We start from the raw sequence: 22,505 nt of genomic DNA on the forward strand, positions 1-22,505 counted from the left end.
GGGCGATTTGACTGTGCCTAAGGCTATGTCCAACCCCTCAAATATATTTGCCTCACTGCTTTGGCGCATATGTCACACTTGATCTAAACTAATATGACAACAGTTAGACCATGAAAGGCACACAATTGTTCAATTTCAGGATTTGACTTTGAACTCCAAACAGTGCCCATGATCGCCTTTTACTGATGCAACTTGCTGAAATACAGTTCTGTTTTTATTTAACTTCAAAATGAATTGATACAAACCTCAAAGAAATTGTCTCTTTTTTTGATTGCCCTTGTCTGTTGTATATTGCAGCATCACACATTGGGCATTAACATTCTCATTATTTTATCCATATTTCCACAGTGAATTGAAAAGCAGTAATAGACTATAGTAGGCTAGTAGTAGACTATAAGAACAAAATGTTATACTGAGTAAGAACTTCTCTGCTGCTGAAATCATCTTTGTCACTAAACTGGACTATGTGGGAAGAGTGTGCGAAGAGTTGCAAGTAATTATTAGTTTTTGTTTCAATCTGGTGTGGAGAACAGTGGAGTTTAGCACATCAGGACAATTCAGATGGTAGTCTGATTGTTCAAACTTTCTTATTGTATTGTCCTGTTTGGCAGGACCACCTGTCTAGTATATAGGCAGGCAAAAACAAACCATAAAAAGCATTTGCAAATACTACTGGCCCAGGTCTGCATTAAATATCAGATGACTATCATCTAATTGGATTGTGACTTGTAGAGAGAAGTCAGGATGAAGGCAGGAAATTTATATAGGCCTGTCTTGTTTGCTATTTGTTAGTGTGACAGTGTTGATGCTTCACTTTACACACAGCACCGATCATTATCTCCCCCAGAGTTACCATTGGACCCTGGCCTCTAAATCTTTACTGCCTCTAGTCAGGATTCATAGCTCTGTTCCCATCTGGCTCCTTATCACCATTCATATCTCTTTCCACTGGGACAGACTGAGGGAAGATGAGGGAGGGGAGGGAGGGGCGTAGAGGGAGAGAGAAAAAGGCAGAAAGAGAGAGGGACTTAAAAATCCACCTGCACTAGTAGCTCATAAAGTAGAACCCTCTGTCAGGGCCTGGTCTAATAGGCAGAACTGTGTCAGGATGGGGGTCCCTAAGCACAAGCTGCCGAAAGACATGGCAAGATGGGGTACATGTAGAATCAGGGTATTTTATTAATCTTTTTTGTGGCCTTGTGTGCCGGGAAGTACAACCCCATAAAGTGACTCCTGGTGTTCTAGCCACTCTTGAAGTGAAGAAGAGGAAGGATAAGGAGTGTTCAATAATTGAAAAACACTTTATTAGCAGAAGGACCAAAAGGAAAATTAAAAAACGTCAACATGATGACCAGCATGGTCTTCATCAGGGCATCAGGAGGTGAACAAAGGTCAGGCCTTACCTATATCTCCGTTGTGACCAATATGAAAATACAGGTTGGATCACATGATCAATGTCATCATTTAGACCTTACTGAGAGCAGCAAAAGAATGGATCCAAAAATTCTCCCTTTGATAAAGTTTTTGTCGCCTACAATAGGAGTTTTTCTGTATTTGAGGCCTTTAATTCTCAACAAGCAAAGCTCACTGTTGTGTGCCTCAGCAAAGTGTTTCGCTGTTGGGTAATCTTGGTTGTGGGTTCTGATTGTATATTTATGCTCAGCAGTCCTATAAGTCCTATATTAAAGACGTTGTCGCACACCGTTGGTAGATAATGAAGGTAGTGTTACAATTAATAAATTATTGAAGTATGTATGTTTTTTTTACTTTTAAAGTCTGTGAAAGTTGTTGTCTGTAGTGCAATGGTTACAGTTCATATATTTAGGGTTCTTTTTTCATGACGGCGGGGCTTTGCTTCACATAATTGCATTTTTGCTGTTGCTAGGCAACCGTAAAATCAGCTACTGTCAATCGCTTAGCTGGCGTAGCTAATGACATTAGCTAATATTGTTAGGTAACTAAAGATGAAAAATAAAAAGGTACAATCCATTTCAATCATGGCACTGATTTGTCACCAAGCCTTTGTCTCCATGATAGTCTCTGTTCATGAAAACATATAACTCAGGGTGGACAGAAACAGCCACTACTAGCTACTCCATTTTCTTTGTTTACAATAGGCCTAACGGCAGAATCAAGACCCGCCTCTGTTTTCATCCAATTGGACAGCAGACAAAAGAATCACAGTGACATAGGACGATTTTCTGCTAAGAGCACATCAAAGTAGGATCATTTTCAACATGAGCAGTGTGCAAAACGCTTCAAACTCATTGTAACCAATAAGAAGTCGCTGCCATCAGCTAAAAGCGTGTCCTGTCCCATCAAAGCCTTAGTAGGCTATTCTTTCAAAGCATGCCTTTTGCTCTCACAGTATAATAATTTCCCTGTTGCTATTTCTGTTGTACTGTCACAAGTGCTCACCAATGCTAACTCGGTACAGAACCTTGTATATGTTATGACAAACATAGGAGTTATAGCAAATTGTAGATTAATGGAACGGTTAGTGCCCCAGTCCACGAGACGGTAAACTACAAAATGAAACGTGTAATGGTGGCATGGCCTATGAATATCTCTTAGGGAAACTGTTAGAGCTATACTGTACTGGAAGATGCCTCAGGAAAATACAAGAAGTGCAGAACAAAATGTTCCCCGTTATTGTAAATCATTGTCAATATCTCTTGATCTCTAACACTAGATCTGGCCATCTCCTATTTTTAACAGCCCACACTGTGGATGAAACTGCTCATTCACCTCCCTGAGAAGGCAACAAACCGCTTCAAACGTTGAAAGCATCACATTCTCGCCATGTCAATTATGCATAGCACACTGGAGATGAGGTACTGTATTCTCACCATGGGGGTCAGCAGCTTGATATCAACGTTGTGTCATGGCCCAGAAACATGAGAGGTTGTTTCTTTTCTCCAGCACCAGTATATTACTATATCTTATTCATCTCTGTGAGATACACACATTTGCACACACTAGACATACACAGTCATAGATAATAGATTGGCTTTCAAGACCTTCTGCCAGTCTAAGTTTAAAGATTAAACAGTGACATATCTTGATTTCCGTAGATTTAGGCCGGATGCCATTGTCATGTATCAGACTTTGCTAAAGGTAGCTAGTCGTCCTGGAGATAGCAATATATCAGCACACTGAGTGCAAAACACTGTGACTGATACAAAGACAATAGACTCCATCACACTAACTTATGTGGGGTAAAACAACAACCTACTTTCTCTTTAAAAGACTCTTTGGTCTTGGCACACGTTACTTTCCCATGACAGTCCTGTTGGGAATTGAATCATTTTCCCAGTCTTTCTCTTTTTTTCATTTTATTCTCCCTCACTCACTCATTCACTTTCTCTCTGCCTGCTCTCTTTCTCTTTCTCATGCGTTCCCCCTTTAACATGCTTTCTCTCTTTATTTCACCTCTGCACTTTCACTTGAACAAAAAGATCGAAGCTTAAATGCAACTATCTGTATTATAATATACTGCGCCCTGGTTGCCAGGTTGGGGAGAAACCCCTGGTCAGGTTCAGAGGATTTCTCTGAACCTGACCAGGGATTTAGCAAGCGTTACAGAACAGTATCTCCCTACATGTTGAGGAAAGCAGCATCTCACTTCAGCTGAGAAACCTCGAGCCGTCCGTCCAGGTCTTACTGTAGGAGGCAGTGAAACAACAGTATCTCAACAGTGGCTATTAAAGTCTGACTCTGTGGTGGAATGGCCGCTGGGTTCAGTAGAGAGTGGGGGGGCTGTAGCCATTAAAGTAGTAAGCTGTGAATTAAATGCAGACAGGCTCAACAACAGCTGCCCTTACACTGTTTGACCAGAGGGTATGAGGCAGAGGACAGAGACCATGTCTTTCCAGAGGCAGCAAACTCAGCGAGGGAGATATACTGTAGCTTTGTGTTCTGTTGTTTTTCTCAGATCTAGGCTTAGCTCAGTTATGCCTTCTAGGGGATAAAACGACAGACAAGGAGAGGAATTGAGAAACCCAGGGAAGAGAATATCCATTACAGTGTCTGTGAATAGCTTCAACTGCTGTTGCCATAAGCATGATGAAAAAAAAATGTTGCACAATATACTGTCTATTCCAACTGAATGAATCATGCTGTGTTTCTCAATCTGTAAGATGTGTAGCGCAGTAAAAGGGTATTTTTTGACACTGTGTAATGGCTAAATATTTCATACCTGCATCAGATCTTCTCTCTGAGCAGATCTCAGCTGCTCAACTATTCATGACAGCTGAACAAGTGCGAGTTGTATTTGTCGTTTGACTTCTTTGTGTTCTAAATGCTTTTAGCCAAAGTTAGTAGACATACAAATAGCTAAAGACAATGAGAGTTCCCCCCAAATCTGTCCCCCAGGGCAAAGTCGAAGCTAATCATTTCAATTTTGAGTGATCATCAGGGTCTTAACTCTTGTTAGTGTTGGTGGGAAACATGATTTACGAATTTCCCATGATTTGATGTATTATCAATATCTGGTTATTTAGAAGGCTTTGGTACATGGGTAAAATCACAGTCTAGTTCTTCAAACTATTGAATTACCGTTTGTGACTTGCTGACAGGGGTATTGACATTCTGGAGGACACCATCAGTAAAGAAATCAGTAAAGAAATGCATCATGGGACGAAGGTGCATATTGAATCATAACGTTGGTGGCAATGAGAATTTCCCAGCCATCTTAGGGATGATTAGAATCAGTCCAAACCAAGAAAGATTTCTACAACAGTTGTTCTCAAAATATTTTTAACCCCTATATGAAAGACCTCAAATAGAACTGAAAAAACACAAATCATATATGAATTGAATTGAATTATTACCAAATTACATTATTTGGTAATATAACAAGAACATTAAATTGAAAGCTGGCACATTTTAGTGTAGCAGTTTAACCTTTATTTGCATGACTTGTTCTTTCAAAATGTTACTGCACTGCACAGCAAAGTAAAATGTGAGCACTGGCTCTTTTGGCCTGGCTATCTTGTATTTTCAACAGCATGCACTGTACATGTGACTTTACACTCCAATCACTTTGCTGAGATAGCAACAAACAGTGTCAAATGTTGAAATAATTGCTTTTTCTTGACACGTGGTTTATGCATAGCCTACTGGAATTGAGATACTGTGTTCTCACCATGGGGTTCAGAAGCTCAAAAGTCGCTTTCTGCCATGGCCCAGGGACAAGAGATGTTACTCATTTTCTCATACACCAGAATATTACTGTATCTTTTTCATCTTTTTGATACACACATTTTCACACACTTGACATAAACACCCACAGTTCATAAATAATAGAGTCTCCAGGCATTCTGTCAGTCTAAGTTCAGAGTAAACAGTATCATTTCTTGTTTTCTGAAGATTTGGGCCAGATACGGTTGTCATGTATCGTGCCTATGTAGCTAGAATCTCCAGTGAATGCTCATTTATTATCATTATGTGGTTATTATGGCTAATGTCATTTTTTTGCTCTTCAAATCATTAAACGGGCAATGGTGCTTGTTGAGTGCATTGTCAACCTGAAAAAATCGTATCTATCAATAAAGCAATGCATCATGAGAAACAGTAACAGAGGACACTCTGAATGGTGGAAATCACCACATTTCTCTTGTGTTGTTATCATTGCTTTTAGAGATTATTTGTTTTTTGTCTTTTGTTTTTTTTTATTTGTTTTTTATTTTTATTTTATCTGAAGAAAGTGGTTTAAAGGAATGTTGTAATGTATGAGCTGCAATTTGAGGATTTACTGTGTTATTGACAACTGACAGAGTTTCACAGTACACAATGACACACATGATACAAGGACAATACAGAGACCTCACATACAATGCAAAGCGACATTTCAAGACAGGAGTATTCTGTCACTGTTTGAGCAGCATGGCATACCGCATGTTTGAAGCAGGGGGACCAATAGTGTATAATGACCAATAGTGCCGTGGTCCAGTGTACCATGAAGACGTTACTGAATAGAGTGAGATGCATGAAATAAATTATGAGCACTGGGGAACGAGGTTCTAGTTGCATACATGGGATTGTGCAGATATAGTAGTGCAAGACTGTGCAAAGGCACTTGAGTAAAAATGATGGTAATAATTATAGTAAGAATTATTTTTGAGATTTTTGTGACTCTGGTTAGGATGACAGGAAGAAGCTGTTGAGGTGAAGGCCAGTCTTGGTCTGGTACCATGTCCCAGAGGACATATTTATTTATTTATTTTTATTTTATTTAAATGACAGAGAGAGCCAACCTTATAATTCTAAGCTCACAAAATGTTCTCATAAGTTTAAGATCCACCAGCTGTTTGGGGGAGATTTTGTCAGCTGGGGCATCTTGCAGTTTGGCGTAATCCTGGGATGATGATGTCTAACCCTGAGCTGAAATCGACAAACAAACAATAAACAACAAACAAACAAAATCCTGGCATAGCTGCCAGAGGCATTCCAGATGTTCCATGACAAAGTGTAGGTCCATGCTGACTGCATCGTCCATCGACTGATTCATCTGTAGGCAAACTGCAGGGGGGCAAAGGGTCTGAGATGTTTTCAAAGTAGGACAGTACAGTACAGTAGTTATGACCTGAACTCACTGAGGCAAGTAGCTTTATCCTTCTTGGAAAAAGAAACACTAATGGATAAATGGAAGTAGGTCGGTCCTTTGCTCATGTATAGCCAGTTGTTAAAGATGCTGGTGAACGCTGAAGCTTCCTGGTCAGCCCGGTGTCTGAAGGATCCAGGGGAGACTCCATGAGGACCAGCAGTGTTCTGCGGATGCAGTTAATACTTTGTGATGAGGAGTGATGGCAGTGGGCCAGGCGCTGAGCACTGAAGTTTGAGGATTCTTGGGCAAGTGGAGGAGGGTTGCAGCAGTGTTGGCTGTTACACTGGGGGGGGGATCCTGTCACTCAACCAGAGAAGTATTGAGAATGCTGGCAAATGTAGGGGAGCGGTGTGTTTGAGGAGGTCTTTTCCTGTAGCTTGTGAGGAGCGTTGAACACCTGCCATGCTGAGCCTGAGTCATTATTGGCAAACTGACTCAACAGTCTGGTTCTGTACTGAGACTTGGCAACGCCGATGGCCTTGTTGAGCTGGATTTTAGCCAGGCAGTATTCTCCTCTATTCATTAAGTCTCTATATGTTAGTCAGCGTATTGTTTGTTAGGAATTTTGAATGGAGTTGAATGCATAACATTGTATCAATTTGGAATTATTTATTACAGTAATATAATTTCAGCACATTTTAGAATTCATTCTCAGTACTCGTTGCAGTGTCTCTCCATGGGTATTCATAACCCTTTTGAGAAACAGTGTTCTATATGTGTAGATCTGTAGCGTGTTTATTCTCAGTGCACATGCTACGTGATGAGAGTGTTTTACCCTCGCCCTGTGGATGTTATGATGCTGTGTCACTGGGTAAAACACAGTTCCTCACTTACTAGCATCAATATCTGCCTATGTGTGTGGCTTTTGCGTTTGCCATAAAATAGGAGACTGATGAAGACTGACAGTAATGGACAGAACATCCCACCTAAACACAAATGGAGGAGCTCTCTGTGGAGAACATATCCAAGTTTGTCCTCAACCGTCTGTCCTTATGTAATTTGTGTAGCCTACTGTAAGTCATTGCCTGGGAAAGTATCAAGAGATCAAGAGGGAAATGCATGGTGAGAGATAATGAAAGGATAATAAGTCATAAATTATTACCCAGAAAATTTAACATCCAAGAACTACACATTTTTTTTATTTCAGTGATATGAAATCTCTTTGATGATTTTTAATGGTTCTGATGCGTCTTCTTCAAATTCATTAAGTGGTATCAAAATAACCTTTCAACGCAGTATTTGAGAGTTTTGTTAAGAACAAGGTGCATGGGGCTTTCTGAACAACATCATTAGAGGGCGGTACAGTGTATCTTCAAATGCAATACAGCACTGTTCCTTCACTTATCCGTTTGCAATTGCTAAGCTTTTTGATAAACCATGAGCAGACAAGGCTCAGATAGATTTCCAATATAATCGTCACTAACCAGATTCTAACCTCCCTCCAGCTAGTACTGATAAACTCCTCAGGATGATTTTAGGAAGCTGTATCAAGTCTTCACAGACACTAAATTGGAAGCCCCTATTATTTAGAGGGGAACAGGCTTTCCTTAAAGTTCTCAATGGGACCCATTCCAAAGACAAAATAAAAGAGGGATATGTGATAAACACAAGTAAGCAAAGTAAAACAGAGAGCCCATTACAACCTGCTGTATGTTCTGACCTACTGCAGATGGTAAGTTTACTTTTTAATACACCCTCAGGCAATATTATTGTCTCCCTGGAAATACTGTAAGAGGGGGAGAGAGAGATGGAAAGGAGCGATAGAGTTGAAGAAATTGGTGAAGGACGGAGTGAAAGAAGAGGAGGGGAGAGGAAGGCGGAACAGAGGGGATATCTGTGCCTGTACAGACTCCAGCTGAGAGGACGATACCCCGATGGAGAGAGATAAGAGGAAGAGGGGAGAGGGAAGAGAAAGGACAGTGGTAATGGAGAGGGCATGATCTCAGAGAGAAAGCGAGAGTGAAAGAGAGGCTGAAAAAGGATACAGTGTGGGTTGTCTGGAGAAGCAGAGGAGAGCGGTTCCTGCGCATTCTTTGATGAAGAGATAGTGATTGAGTGAAAGCGACTGAAGGCAGGGTGGACAGAGGAGGCAAGGATACCCCACTCCTGTTGATGCTCTGTCAGAGGCTGGCTCCAGCGTTGTGTATTACAATCACAGCCGGCTTGCTGGGAGACATCATCTACCGTCAGGAGAAAGAAATACAGGTGGGGACTGGTGAGGATGTGTGAGGGAGGGAGGTGCTACTACAGACATATTATAGAGTAGAAAGCATGTCAGTGTCAGAAATAATTAGCTAAAGAAATCCAAACCAAACAAATGAAGTGGTCCACAGAGTGAAAGCTACTTGTGTATGCAGAACAAGCCCCTAATAAGCAGACACGTGTGCGTTTTACATAAACATAAACAAGCCAATTGGGGGAGTGACGCAAATGAGGACTCACAGCATTTTAATGGATGAATTATCATGCTTTTTTATGCACAGAGTAATGTGTCCCTTTGGTTCCAGGATTAAGTATGACACACACAGCTGGGACCAGACTGAAGATGTTGCTGGGAGCATGTTCCGCTTGTCTAGCAGGGTTCGTCTGTGTCTGGCCCTTAGCCAACCCTCACAGCCCCCACATGCTGAGCTGTATGCCGCAATGTCACATCACACAAACATTTCCCCAAAGCTCGGTTCACATCAGACAGACGCTCTCCTAAAGCTATATCCATCCACCTCAACCCACAGCCCACGCAGTGTCACCCCATATGAACACAGCTGCCTCATGAGGATCCCTCAAACAAATAGCATTCTGATAATCCCCCTGGCCATGACGTTAAGTATGACAGAGACATCCTGGGCCTGGTTGAGCTGAGCTGAGCCCAAGCTCTACTGAGCCGCTTGGATCAGGAGCCACTTGTAGCTGGCGCAGGCTGGCTCCCTTAGGGCCTTTTCATAGATGCAGCCAAGGCGAAACAATGGGCCAAAGCCTGGAGAAATCACACCACAGGCTCCATGCCAGAGTGAGAGACAGAGAAAGAGAGAGAGAAGGAGGGAGAGAGAGGTAGGGTGATGAAGGAGAACTTTGGAAGTGAGCATGAGCATAAGTGTATCTTTAACTCCTTCATGGAGGCAGCGTTAGAGACATATTGAAGAAAGAGGTGGGATGTAGAAGGAGAATGGAGGGGCAAGTTGAAGATGGTCCTACTTGAGGTCTGGTTTCAAGGCTTCATGGCACTTCAACAGCCACTGGCATGAGCCAGAGGGGAAGGGAGAGGGAGAGCAGCAGAGAGACAGGCAAAAAGTGAAGGAAGTAAACAGGCAGTTTGGGAGAGGCACAGAGAAGGAGCTGGGTGAATGTTTGTGTTCCTGAATGTAGATTTCCGGTGAAGTGACCACATTTCATCATCATGATGACCAAACAGAACAGTTATTGGAGAATTTCTCTAACACCGTGCCATTCAGTGTCATTTCAGGCTACTTGAAGAAGAGACTAAGCTCTTTGATCTCTGCCTAATGTGAGGGAATCTGGGAGAGAGTGTGTCTTCCTGATTACTCCCCTTTCTCTATCTTGCCTTCAGCAGAATCGCTCTGGCCCTCACTCAAAAAGATATTAGCCACACATTCGTGTGGGAGGATTATTTGTTGCCAGTAGTCATGGGTTTCTTTGTTTGGGACCTTTTCTTCTTAATGCGCACACACACACACGCATACACACTCACACACACACATACACACACACACTTTTTTGCTAATTTGTTTGGTTTTGCCATAGAAATGTTCTTTCAAGCTCTTAATGCATTTTACTGTCCCATAGCAACATGGAGTGGGCTCATACTGAAAGCATCACTTTTGTCTTTTGTGTTGTTTAGCGGTCAGAAATTTTCTCAGAGCAACTTCACTGTGTGCGACATAAAGAACTGGAGTGAGCCGAGGCTCGCTCAAGACTCATCTTCTGTGAGTCTTTGTCTGCTTTCAACATAAAAGCACTGCATCCAGAACAGTAGATTTGTGTTTATTCCCCATATAATTTTCTTCTCTTAATCATTAATAAAGACGCGGAGGTCTGATGGTGAATAACACTGTGATTCATGAGATTGCATGCCTAAGCCATTCCCCCAGTCTTCTTAGGGCATTTAGGCTGTCATCACAATCCAACAGCAAAATCGCTTGTCAAGGAGCACTTAGTCTAGAGATTACATGATAAGCATCAAAATGAAGCTGTGAGATTAGCAGCCTTGCAGTGCACACCCTAGAGATGTCTTCAACTAAAGCCGCACCTGATAGTATAGGGGGTTACACACATGCACATAATCCACACCTGAGAGCTTCCCACAGCCACAGTCTTACTTTTGCCCACCAAGCAGTTCTACTGGTGCAGTTACATCCAAACTGGCAGTATTTAGGCCACAAGCCCACTTCTCTACATGCTGCATAATATACTACATAATATTGTGAATCAGTAAATGCAAAGGATTGGAGTGTCTTTAGAGAACATCACTATTTCTGTTTTACATTACTTCATTAGGCTCTTCTTGATAACCTTTCAATTTGCATTATTGGTTTTCATTTAATCCCTGCCCATGTCTAGGCTGCCGTCTGCAATGTAATGCATGATGGCTAAAGCCTGCGGAGGGAAAATTCCACTGCAAGTATGTGGCTGCATAATTAAACAATAAGCCACAAGAGGCCAAGCTTTACAGGGATTGTAGAACAGCTATTGCAACGGATGTTGTTAGGCACGACTTTTTAGCTGCTCTAAAATCACTCTAAAGTACGACCTCTCCTGGCTTATTGCTTTTAAAATATAACTCACCATTGTAGTAACAAAATAATGCAAAGGTCCCATAAATCTTATATAATAATCAATAATAATTCCATATTCATATTAGTAATAACTAAATGTTATTTGTCCGCCAAACAATAGTTCTAGTATGGTATGTGATTTGTACTTGGTGCATTAATATTTAAAATGAATTATGCAGTCACAGGTGTGCATTGATCAGGTATTTTACAACAGCTTTGAACATAACTGAACCAATCAGAAGTGAGGACCAGTACAATCAGTTTTATAATATATTATAATAATAATAATAACTTTATTTATATAGCAACTTTAAAAACAGAGTTTACAAAGTGCTTTGACAGACCAAATAAAAGCAGAATACTCAAATTATGAATTGAAAAGGCAATGAAACAATAATAAACAGGATCACATTCATAGGAGGACAGAGGTGGAAAAGAGCAAATATTCAAGCAAATAATCGTAGGATGAAAACCAAAATAAATAAAATAATAGAATAAAAGTAAGATAAAATTATGATAGAGTTAAGATAAAAGATAAAAGATGTAAAAAGGGTTAGGGTTAGACAATAAAAAGATGATAAAAAGCCGATAAAGACAAAATAAAAAGCTGATTAAAGATAAAAAGATGATAAAAAGACGAAAGTCTATAAAAATGGGTTTTAAGAAGTGACTTAAAAGAAGTCACTGATTCTGCTAGCCTTATCTCCTCAGGCAGGTCGTTCCAAAGCCGAGGGGCCCTGAAGGAAAAAGCACGGTCACCTTTAGTTTTAAGTCTAGACTTTGGAACAGCCAGAAGGGCCCCGCCTGAGGATCTAAGGCTGCGCACCGGCTCATACGGGGTCAACATATCTGTTATGTAGCTTGGAGCCAGACCCAAACGTGCTTTAAAAGTGATCAGTAAAATCTTAAAATCAATTCTAAAACGAACAGGGAGCCAATGGAGAGAAGCCAGGATTGAGGTGATGTGATGTCATCTGTTAGAACCAGTAAGAAGCCTAGCTGCTGCGTTCTGAACTAGCTGGAGGCAAGAGAGTGACTTTTGGTTGATGCCAGAAAGGAGGGAGTTACAGTAGTCTAGTTGTGAGAAAATTAGGGCGTGGATTACTTTTTCCAAGTCGCTGTGTGATAGTATTGGTATCTGTGTGATAGTATTGTTTTCCCAGCATTGGGTCCATTTGGAAGCAGCAGCAAATTTAGCTCTCTAGTGTGCTAGAAAACAGAAATCACAGAAGTTGGTTTTAAAAGCTTTGAAAGCTGCAATTTCCAAGATACCCAAGAGAGCTACCCTATTATACATTAATGGTCCAATACTGTCTGTCATTTTTTGTGCATAGTGTGGCATAATTGAAATAGAAGGCTTTTAAGTTCCCATCAGTTGTCCTGACAATACGAGTCCAACGCCTTGCTCATTATGGGCTGAATCAGAGACAATATAAAGATATTAAAAAGTGATCTGTGTGAAAAAGACATTTTGATTGTCACTGAAAGTATTGGTGTTCAAATGCAGTATTTAATGATATTGTTTTGCTTCTTTTTTCTACCTGAAATTACAGCTCCTTCAAATGTTTCCCAAGAAAAAAATCAACAAGCTGTTTATGTTGCTTCCACTGGAAAACATTTAGTATCACTTCAATTCAGAATCTTTTATAAGTGTATAATACTGAATGAGAATATGTAGAATCAAATAACAATTGCCAACTACTACAGATGTCATTCTGCATCATTGGCCGTCTATTTGCCAAGCTAAAAAAAAGGGCTGTTCTGCCAAAAGGGCAATAATGTGCATAGATATTGATTTTTGGAATTAGGTGGTCAGGCCTCCAAATTTGAACTGATTGCAGAAGGGCACAATTTACGAAGTAATCAAAAAAAAACAAAGCAGCCAAAGTGTATTTGGACTGACTCTCATTCTCTTCTCAGGCTCTTCCTGAGGGACGGTGGATCTGTTTGCCGCTGATAATCTTATCAGCTTCGAATTTCACTCACCGCCCTGTCCCTACAAATCTTCATCTGTGTGATTTATCATCTCCATGCTATAATGAAAGCTAATCTGAGCGCTCATCTTCTGCTGTGTGTGTGTGTGTGTGTGTGTCTGCAGGGCTGAAGATCCGCGAGGTGATGATCAACGTGTCACGCCAGCAGGTGGAGGACTTCCACGGCCCGGAGGATTACTGGTGTCTGTGTGTGGCCTGGAGCCACCTGGGGACCTCCAAGAGCCGCAAGGCAACTGTCCGAATCGCCTGTGAGCAAGTGCATGTCACTGTGATACCAGATTGACCTCATTGTTGCTGACACAGCTCCTGATACACAGTATATGACGACAAGTTCATCCAGTTCGTACGCCTGTGTGTGTGTTCCTTCAGTCTAATGTGTTTGTGCACAGTAGTTGTTCCTCTTTAATCCAGACTCTCTGTTCTTCCTCCTTAGACCTGAGGAAGAACTTTGAGCAGGACCCCCAGGGCATCGAGGTGCCTCTGAAGGGCATGATCGTGCTGCACTGTCGTCCCCCAGAGGGAGTGCCTGTGGCTGAGGTAGGGGCCCCTTCCACTTCCAGACTCATACATTTCCTCATGTGTCGCCTGGAGAGGAGAGCGGTCTCGTGACTGTTTCGCTTGTGAACCCCCGTGTGGGTTTTTTTCACGGTACGAAGTTGGGATACTCTCCGGCTACGGGATTCAAAGACCTACGCCTTTCTCTTCGGTTTAGTAAGCCAGAGCTGCGATTGATGAGCGGCACGATGCGATTCCCTTTAGTTCCTCGCCCGCTCAGGCTCCTTCTGTTCAACTCCGAGCGGGGGATAGTGATATACTGGGAGCAATATCTATCCATGTGCATCACTGTGTTCTCCGGTAAAAGGATGTGCAGTTATGACTTATTTAGATGTCATGGATTCATTTCACTCTCACTAGCTCTCCTTCCATCTCTCATGGATTCATTTCACTCTCAGTATCACTCTCTCTCTCTCTCTTTCTCCCTCCTCTGTGTCTGTCTGTGTGTGTGCGTGTGTGTGTGTGTGTGTGTGTGTGTGTGTGTGTGTGTGTGTGTGTGTGAAAGAGAGAGCCTGTCATCCTCATTTAATTTTTACTGTGAATCTAAATTCAGGCTCTTATGGTCAATCCTATTGAGTGGTGTGTGTGTGTGTGTGTGTGTGTGTGTGTGGCTGTGCTGTGATGTTGTGTGTCTTCAAGTCGTACCTCAGTAGATACGTCAATATCAAGGTGTGTGTGCCCGAGCATCTGAAGCTTTGCATTTACTTTAGATCCCTTAAAGATAACAGGTGCACACGCATGCTATAACACACATAAAAGTGTGTGTGTGTGTGTGTGTGTGTGTGCACACATGCGTATGTGTAATGAATGATTCAGCTCGCCCAAATGGAGCATCGCTGTACCACGGGTCCCTCCATGCATTGTGGTCATCAAATAGGCAACTCCTCATGCATTCATTAATGCGGCTCCAGCTAACAAAGAGAATGGTGACAGTAAATAATGTAGGGACAAATCCAGCTCCCACATCCAGAGGTGGGAATGCGGCCGCACCTTTCCCTTTGCATGAATTTAGGCATGGCTGAGAGGCTAAAGCCTTTTAACGGCACTGTGAAATTCGGCTCCGAGGGAAACTGAGGCTCAACAACAGTTTGAGTTTGAGCAAATGAGGTCATGATGCAGCGTGATCTGCTGAACTCTATTTGTATTCGGAGCCACATTTATTTTGGTCATGCTGTTTATTTGAATCTTGTTTCATATTTATGCAATTTGCATCATATCATGGTGCAAATTAATACCGAGGAAATACCGATTTGATACTGAGGAAATACAAATAGTACATAGTCCTATTTGAGTCGACGATAAATGCTCAGTAGGCTAGATTTATATATGCATATGAATGAGCTCCAACTTTGCACGCTGTTTTAAGACAGAAAAGCTGTACAGCCAACTTCACGGCATCAAATCCCCTCATGTCGCTGCTCTGCTCCTGTTCTCAAAGGAAATACTAACAGAGGGAAAGAACTTTATCCGCATATTTCCTTCTATTTTGCCACCCGGGAGTTTACTGGGCTGCTGTGTAGGATGTCAGTGAAAATCACACAATGCCGTTCTATCTGTCCCAGTAGTGATAGAGGCAATAATCGGTGCAAGTCAGACCACAGATTATCTATCATAGTGAAACAGCTGAAGTCTGCTCCGGTTTATTGGTGACTAGAGCCAAGATGGTTAAATCTATTGAATTGGCGCCACCTTTTATGGCAGAAAGAGAAAGAGGCTTAGAATACACATTGATTCGCCATAATGTTAAAGCCAACATGACACCACTGACTCGTATTGTGGCGGAGAGAGATGCAGGGGAAAAGGCACTGAAGAGCTATTTTTTCTCACATAGCTCTTTAGTTTGTCTTAAATAGAAGAGATTTTAGCCTTAACCAGTAGAGACCCGTGCTGAAAACCAAACTGGAGGAGTAAGATAAAGGCCCGTGAATAATAAAAGTAGCTCTGAGAAAACAGTTAGAATTAAAAGACCTATATAACTGTCAGGAAGAAGATCGCACTGATTATTTGATGTGAAAGGCAAACTTTAGAGGTGGGAAGAAAAAAGGCCTCTCAGTAACTTTAGAAGAAAAAAAAAAAACACAATCATTAGACCCACATTAACTGCCCCAGTATTCTTTACCGAGCGTAATTAATCATTAAGTCTCTCACGCAAAGTCATTTGAAGTGCTTAAAATGTAATTATTCACTGATAAACATAACATTTCCAGAGACGGAGCGGAGATAAAGCAAGGACACGGCGATGGGTTTAGCCACCCCCACCTCCAGAATATGTCGCTGTCAGATCTGGAGAGCTCATTTGTTTAATGTGATTTCTCGAAAGTCATTGTTGCGTCGAGGAAAAGGCCATACGTGATTGAGGCGAGGCGGAGGAGGGGGTACGCACGAGGGACGGGAAAAGGGGAGGGGGGCTTGTTAATGAAACTCACCGGTAATTGAATTGGATGGAACAAAACTTACTGCAATGCTTTGTAATTGTCTTCATGTCGCCTTCACTTCCCTTTCAAATTAATGTAAATGTAGGCCATTGCATTTGTTTTCAGAATGATGGAGCTATCAGTTATTATGCCTGATGCTGGGAGTAATTGGAATGACTTGATTCGGACATGCTTTGTTGAGTGTCAAGGTTACGACGGCTACCTCTCTGCAGCTGAACATGGGCGCTCCCGACTGACATATAAGTGTTGGCTCTCTCATCTCAACATCTTCAAACAGCTTGAAACCAACCAGAAATACAAAACTCTAGTATATAGTTCATGTGCCCCCTACTGACCATTTGATGCTGCTCCCAATTTATGAGTTTATTTCTCATCCTGTCCCTCCCCTAGCTACAAATGCAGTCAGTTATTAAAAGAGACTGTCCAGTGTCATCCTATGTTAACCGTCAAAGGATTTCATGTAATCGATCAATTTAAAATTTTCAAAACAAAGCCAGCATTCATGTACACACTGTCAAAAGTCCGGTACTGATGGGACCACTGGATCAGGTGATGAGGTCCCAGCAAGGCAGAACCCGCAAGCGTAATGTATGGCAATAGTGACTGACCACCAAAGGTAGTGAAACAGCTCAGGCAGGGCTTTATTTAACCAGTGCCAGGGAATGACCAGAGCTCATGATTACAAGGAGGAAAGGGCCGTATTATGTGGTTACTGTAGACAACTGGAGGAAATGGAGGGAGAGACCAAGAGATAGGAAGTTACTCTCAGAAAAGAGGAAGCCAGGGGACAGACAGGGTTATTCAGGAAGAAATGCCCCTGACACCCATTATAGAGATAGGAATAGATTGTACAAAAGAAGAACATCAGTGCCAGAACCTAAAACCAAGCCAGAACTAGTTGAAGAAAGAAGTAAGATGCAGGCAACAGGAAAGACCAAGGGACGAGACAGGAGGAGACACACACACACACACACACACACAAACTACACCAACATGGTGACCTGGACCTCATGCTACACACAACCCCACTACCAGCGGACTGCCGTTGGGCCTGGTCTATAGGGCTAGGTGTGGTGTAGTTCAACACTGGTTGCTGCTATCTAAGTGGAACAAATTTGCCAATTAAGCAAATCCGTTTCCCTTCCTCCCCAGGCACTGGCTTATCAGGCTCATTTGAGTCTGTCCTGTCCCTGCCTTCTCATCAGCATGTGCATCTCTCTATCGCTTCCCCCTGAAGGGGAGACTCTAGGACTGTCGTGGAATGCAAATCACACACTGGGTTTATACACTTCCTGCAGCTAATACTGGAAAAAGAGTGGAAAAAGGGGGCAGAGTTGGAGAGATTAATCAAAGCAAAAACACGGGACAGAAAAAACAACCAAAGGACAAGAAGATTTGTTTAATTTACTTTAGTTTAATGTATTCACTTTGCACAAAAGATAAAAACAGAGTGTAGTTAAAGGATGTGGCAAACTGTACAGGTGAGATAAAAAAAAAAACCTAAGATACAGGCCTAAAAATAAAACCTCACCACAAAAGAGAATTCTCATACTGTACTACGTCTATGATCATAGAGAGTCTAGAAACAAAGACTGGGGATTTTTTTACCTCATTTATCTCAGATAGGGTTCCTTTTTGAACAACATGATTCTAATTCATAGCATCACCCACCTTCACACACATCCAATTGAAAATATATGGAAGGGCCACGTAAAAAACAAGCTTTCCACTTGTAAAAAAAAAAAAATGTTTGCATCAATTTTTTGGGGTCTGGGCTGCAGAAGCCCGACATCCTTGACTATGAAAGTACACACAAACAAACACATTCACACTCACACATACATACAAGCACACACACACACACACACACACATACACACTTGGGACATTTTGAATAACAGGCTGAAATGTAGTAGTCTATTATTTATCATAGACTGTAAGATGCTCTTTTGTCTTTAGAAATAAAGACAAAACACACATACACACAGCATAGAACATAAACATACAACAAATAAAGCCTAGCATAAATATAAGACAAACCAAACTACATAATGCATAAATATAGAAGACACAGCACAGTGCAGAGCCAATATAGGAAAAAAAAATGTAGAGGGATGAAAGTCATGGAAACATGGGAAATGGAGGGGAATCAGAGTGTGTGTGGGTGCGATGTCCTCTTGCCTTTAAATTGGATGCATTAGACCAGGTAGATATCACTGAGGCATGGGCTTCATTTATCCTAGCTGAGGATTTTCAAGAGGCAGGATGTCTGAGGAGTATTGGATCCAAGTGATATTACAATTAATCTGTGTGGTTCAGACCATGCTTTTCAGCTGAAGTATCTGCTGCCCGTACAAGGCTTCTCATATACTGGCTAAAAGGTTGAAGTTTTGTTTCCAGAAGGTTGGACAGGGTAAAAACAGTGCCCCGATCTATAACAACTGAGGCCCAGGTTCCCTAATCACTACACCTTGTTTCATATTTCTGCAATTTGCATAGTACCATGGTGCAAATTAATCCATTTGATCTTGAACCCTGCTGCCCCACTTAGAGCTCTGAGCTAAAAAGTCTGGTACTATGGTTAAAAACTGGGTGATGAGAGTCTTGAAAATGGTTTCGAAAATGGATCCCAGGTTTTCGATTTCCCTAGACAAAAATTCTGCAGGCTGCATCGATATCTTTGAAAAATGATGGAGGGGCAAGAGAGAGGGATGACAACAGAAAATTACATTACATGAGGATCTTTGTTTTTTTTTTTTGGTAGAAATTATCCTCTGGATACAAGGACATACTGGCGGCCATTTGGTCAAATCCATGTTAATATGTTGTGGTACATCATCATAGCTTGCTTTTATGATGCTCTTACAGGATGTATCTCAAACCCCAAAAAGGAAATATATATACAAAATATGTGAAGCCACTCCCTTCGAGCCATGCTGATGCTGAAGAGGGAAGCACTCCCAAGTTCACTGGATGATTGAGGCGCAGTAAAATTCATTTGGCTCAATTGATTTCAGATAGTGTCAGATAGTGAACAAATATAGTCAAAATGTCAAGGCATGGACTTTGAGATATGTTGGCTGGAACAGCGTCAGCGCCACTGATGGAGATTGGTGATATGTCAGCCTCTGTCATATGGCTTGAGCCAAGGTTTGGGGGGGGGGGGGGGGGGGGGGGGGCAGCCTTGTCACATGCCACTGTAGAGGAGGAACTGGAGGAGGGTTGAGTTATTCCATCTGGATTCTGGCAGGGTAACCCTTCATTTTACAGGTCCCTAACAACGTATGAACTATTTCTAATTACACGTTAACAAAAAAAAAATAGTACACAGTAACGTGGCTAATAATATATAATATACAACAACATATTTGCGTCCCTATAAAGTGAAGCGTGTCTATTTTCTACAATTCTACAATTAAATAGTAATTCCAGTGTATTTACATAGTACCGGACCTATAATGTAAAGCGGGTGTAATTGGACAATAAATCATACACTGTGATCATGATTATTTTCTTTACTGCCATTTAAATGGTACATTTAAACAGTACATTAGCTTACATTTCATACAGACCAGACTGGGGGATCAATTTTACAAATATTGAGCCATTCTCTACCTTTAGCCTATCTCGATGAGTGAAAGATTATGGGTGCTACGAACTTTAGCACCCGCCTGGGAGCTAACATGGCTAACTGTTCTACAGTGCTGGCTGTGTCAGTGAGCTACCGCTTGGCTTGGCTTGGTTTAGTAGTCAGTGTGCCTGCGTTCGTTGTGCCTAAATTAATCCTCCACACCCAGGGGTCCACGTCTCCGTTAAAACACATCTGTTAGTTAGCTAACATTAGCCATGCCCATGTTAGCTTCGGGTGCTTGCGCCGGGGATATCTCTGCATGCATGTCGCTGTAAAAATAAACACATCTGTCCCCATTCAAAAACATCTGCACTGTGCGCTCATCATCATCGACCCCCTCACCAAACAGAGACCTTTCGAAGTAAATAAAACATCCGTTTGATTCCCACAACTCTGACAGACTGCCTGCCTGCCTGCCTGTCTGACTGTCTAACTGCCTGACTGACTGCCTGACTGCCTGACTGTCTGTCTGTCTGTCTGACTGACTGACTGTCTGTCTGTCTGCCTGACTGACTGACTGACTGCCTGACTGCCTGACTGTCTGTCTGTCTGTCTGTCTGACTGACTGACTGCCTGACTGACTGACTGACTGACTGACTGTCTGTTTGTCTGACTGTCTGTCTGTCTGTCTGACTGACTGTCTGACTGACTGTCTGACTGACTGACTGACTGACTGACTGCCTGACTGACTGACTGACTGTCCCAAATTTGCTTTGTGATGCCCTCTGCTGTGCTGTGGGAAAAATGTTGAAAGTGAATGGACAGCCTGCTCACCTTTTTAAAAAATACAAACTGCATTTTAATTTTCATCACATGAGACATTTAAAGTCTTGTGGCATTTCACAGGTAATGGTAATAAGGCTATTTGCTAGATTGTTTCTGTAATTTCTCATTTTAAGGGAAAGACATAGGTCCCCTAATAACAATAATTCCATGCACATCACAATAATTTTGTGCACAAACCTGGCTTTGTGGTACATTGTAAAAGGAAAAAATGTTGCTTCTTTGCTTTGCTTTAACAAATGATTAATAAAAACAATATTGCAGATTGGAGAGTAGTTGTATATGTATCCAATTCATTATTTTTGCTTGCTAGATTGTGATAGCAATTAGATTTGTCATTGAAAAAGTGTTACGATACGATGTAGCTCGTTATGTAATTTTTAGTTCAGGCAGTGCATTTAGTTAAACTCAGTATTTTTCTGAGGTGACAAATTAACCGCTAAACGTTCAGATATATTTCATGTACACAACATAATGGTCAAATCTTGGTTCCTGTCAAGTTCAATCTCAGAACACCTTGGTAAAACCTGAATACTTCAGGAGCACACAGAGGTTGGGGGTTAATTTTCAATTCAACAAATTCCCCACATAATATGAGTCACCATCACAGTTTAGTGGTGTCCGCTTCCTGCAAGAAAAAGGCGTCTTTGTTTTTTTAGGAAATAAGTGGCAGTGAATTCCTGGGTGAAATTATAGGCTATATTATGAATTAATGCGCTGAGTAGGGATAACACAATTTGTGTTTGAATTCATATCAGAAAACATATAGCATGCACACTGTCTGCAGCATTAATACCACTGAGCTTGGCTATAAATTCTTGTTATTTAATATTTAGTGACCTTTCAATTAAAGGGACCTTTTATCAAGCCATAACAGCATAGGCAATTAAAATGTCTGGATCTTCCTTTAAATGAACATCATTTTAATATAGAAAACTAAATAACCCTTCTATTAGTTCAAAAAAAGCCTCTGATTCATTGTCAGTGCAGCTGCTACAGGCTGTGTCTCTTGGTGACATCAAAGATGCCCTTTTTGTTGAATCTTTGCAAATACGGTAGACAATACACAAAGTGCTGTACATGTATCGTGTAACCCAAAAGAAAACAGAACTCATCTCCCTTACTGCAGCCTCGCTGAAGAAAGTGAGGCTGCAGATACTGATACCCCCCCCCCTCAACTTGTCCACACAGTCCCCTACTTCCCAGACAGCCTAGTTGGCACTCCTAGTTGGCAGGCCACTACTGCAAAAACTTCAGGCCGGTCTCCCTTAACCGATTTGTTATTTTAGCATGACCCATTCCACCAGCATGCCCTATACTAATAGCAGATCAATCTCTTGGCTATTGATTTCTTAGTTGCTCATGTTCACAAAGGGTCAGGGTTAATTGAGCTTTCTACAACCAGGAATTGCATATGGAAATACTGTTTTTAAATAAAACAACGCAATATAGCAGAAAAAAATAAATGACAAAAACAATTGTGTGTGATGGAGAGAAAGAAAGAAAGAAAGACAGAGTGGGGGTAGTTGCAAGTGATGAAGCCCAATGCTATAAGGTTGTAATGTGAAAGCATAGGAAAAATCCTTTAAGGGGTAGGAAATAAGAATTATAACTGGAATGATTTCACAGCAAGATATGGGTAGATTGTATGTGATTAAAATAAATTATGCACTTTTCTCCAGTGTACAGGGTTGAAACTGACTGCTTCCT

The 22,505-nt window shown here is 41.5% G+C and overlaps 1 protein-coding gene across 1 annotated transcript in view; it reads left to right on the forward strand.

The window, feature by feature from the left end:
* unc5da (unc-5 netrin receptor Da) overlaps positions 1-22,505 on the forward strand; it is a 157,784-nt gene that overhangs the window by 102,759 nt on the left and 32,520 nt on the right. The window contains exons 3-4 of the mRNA XM_071531764.1: positions 13,496-13,639; positions 13,825-13,928. Of these exons, the coding sequence (XP_071387865.1) occupies positions 13,496-13,639; positions 13,825-13,928 (248 nt within the window). The remainder of the gene's footprint in view (positions 1-13,495; positions 13,640-13,824; positions 13,929-22,505) is intronic.

Source organism: Centroberyx affinis, unplaced genomic scaffold, assembly GCF_046629955.1.
Source record: "Centroberyx affinis isolate AG114_WGS23_722 - 3 ecotype Tasmania unplaced genomic scaffold, CSIRO-AGI_Caff_v1 ptg002128l_1, whole genome shotgun sequence".
NCBI lineage: Eukaryota > Metazoa > Chordata > Actinopteri > Beryciformes > Berycidae > Centroberyx > Centroberyx affinis.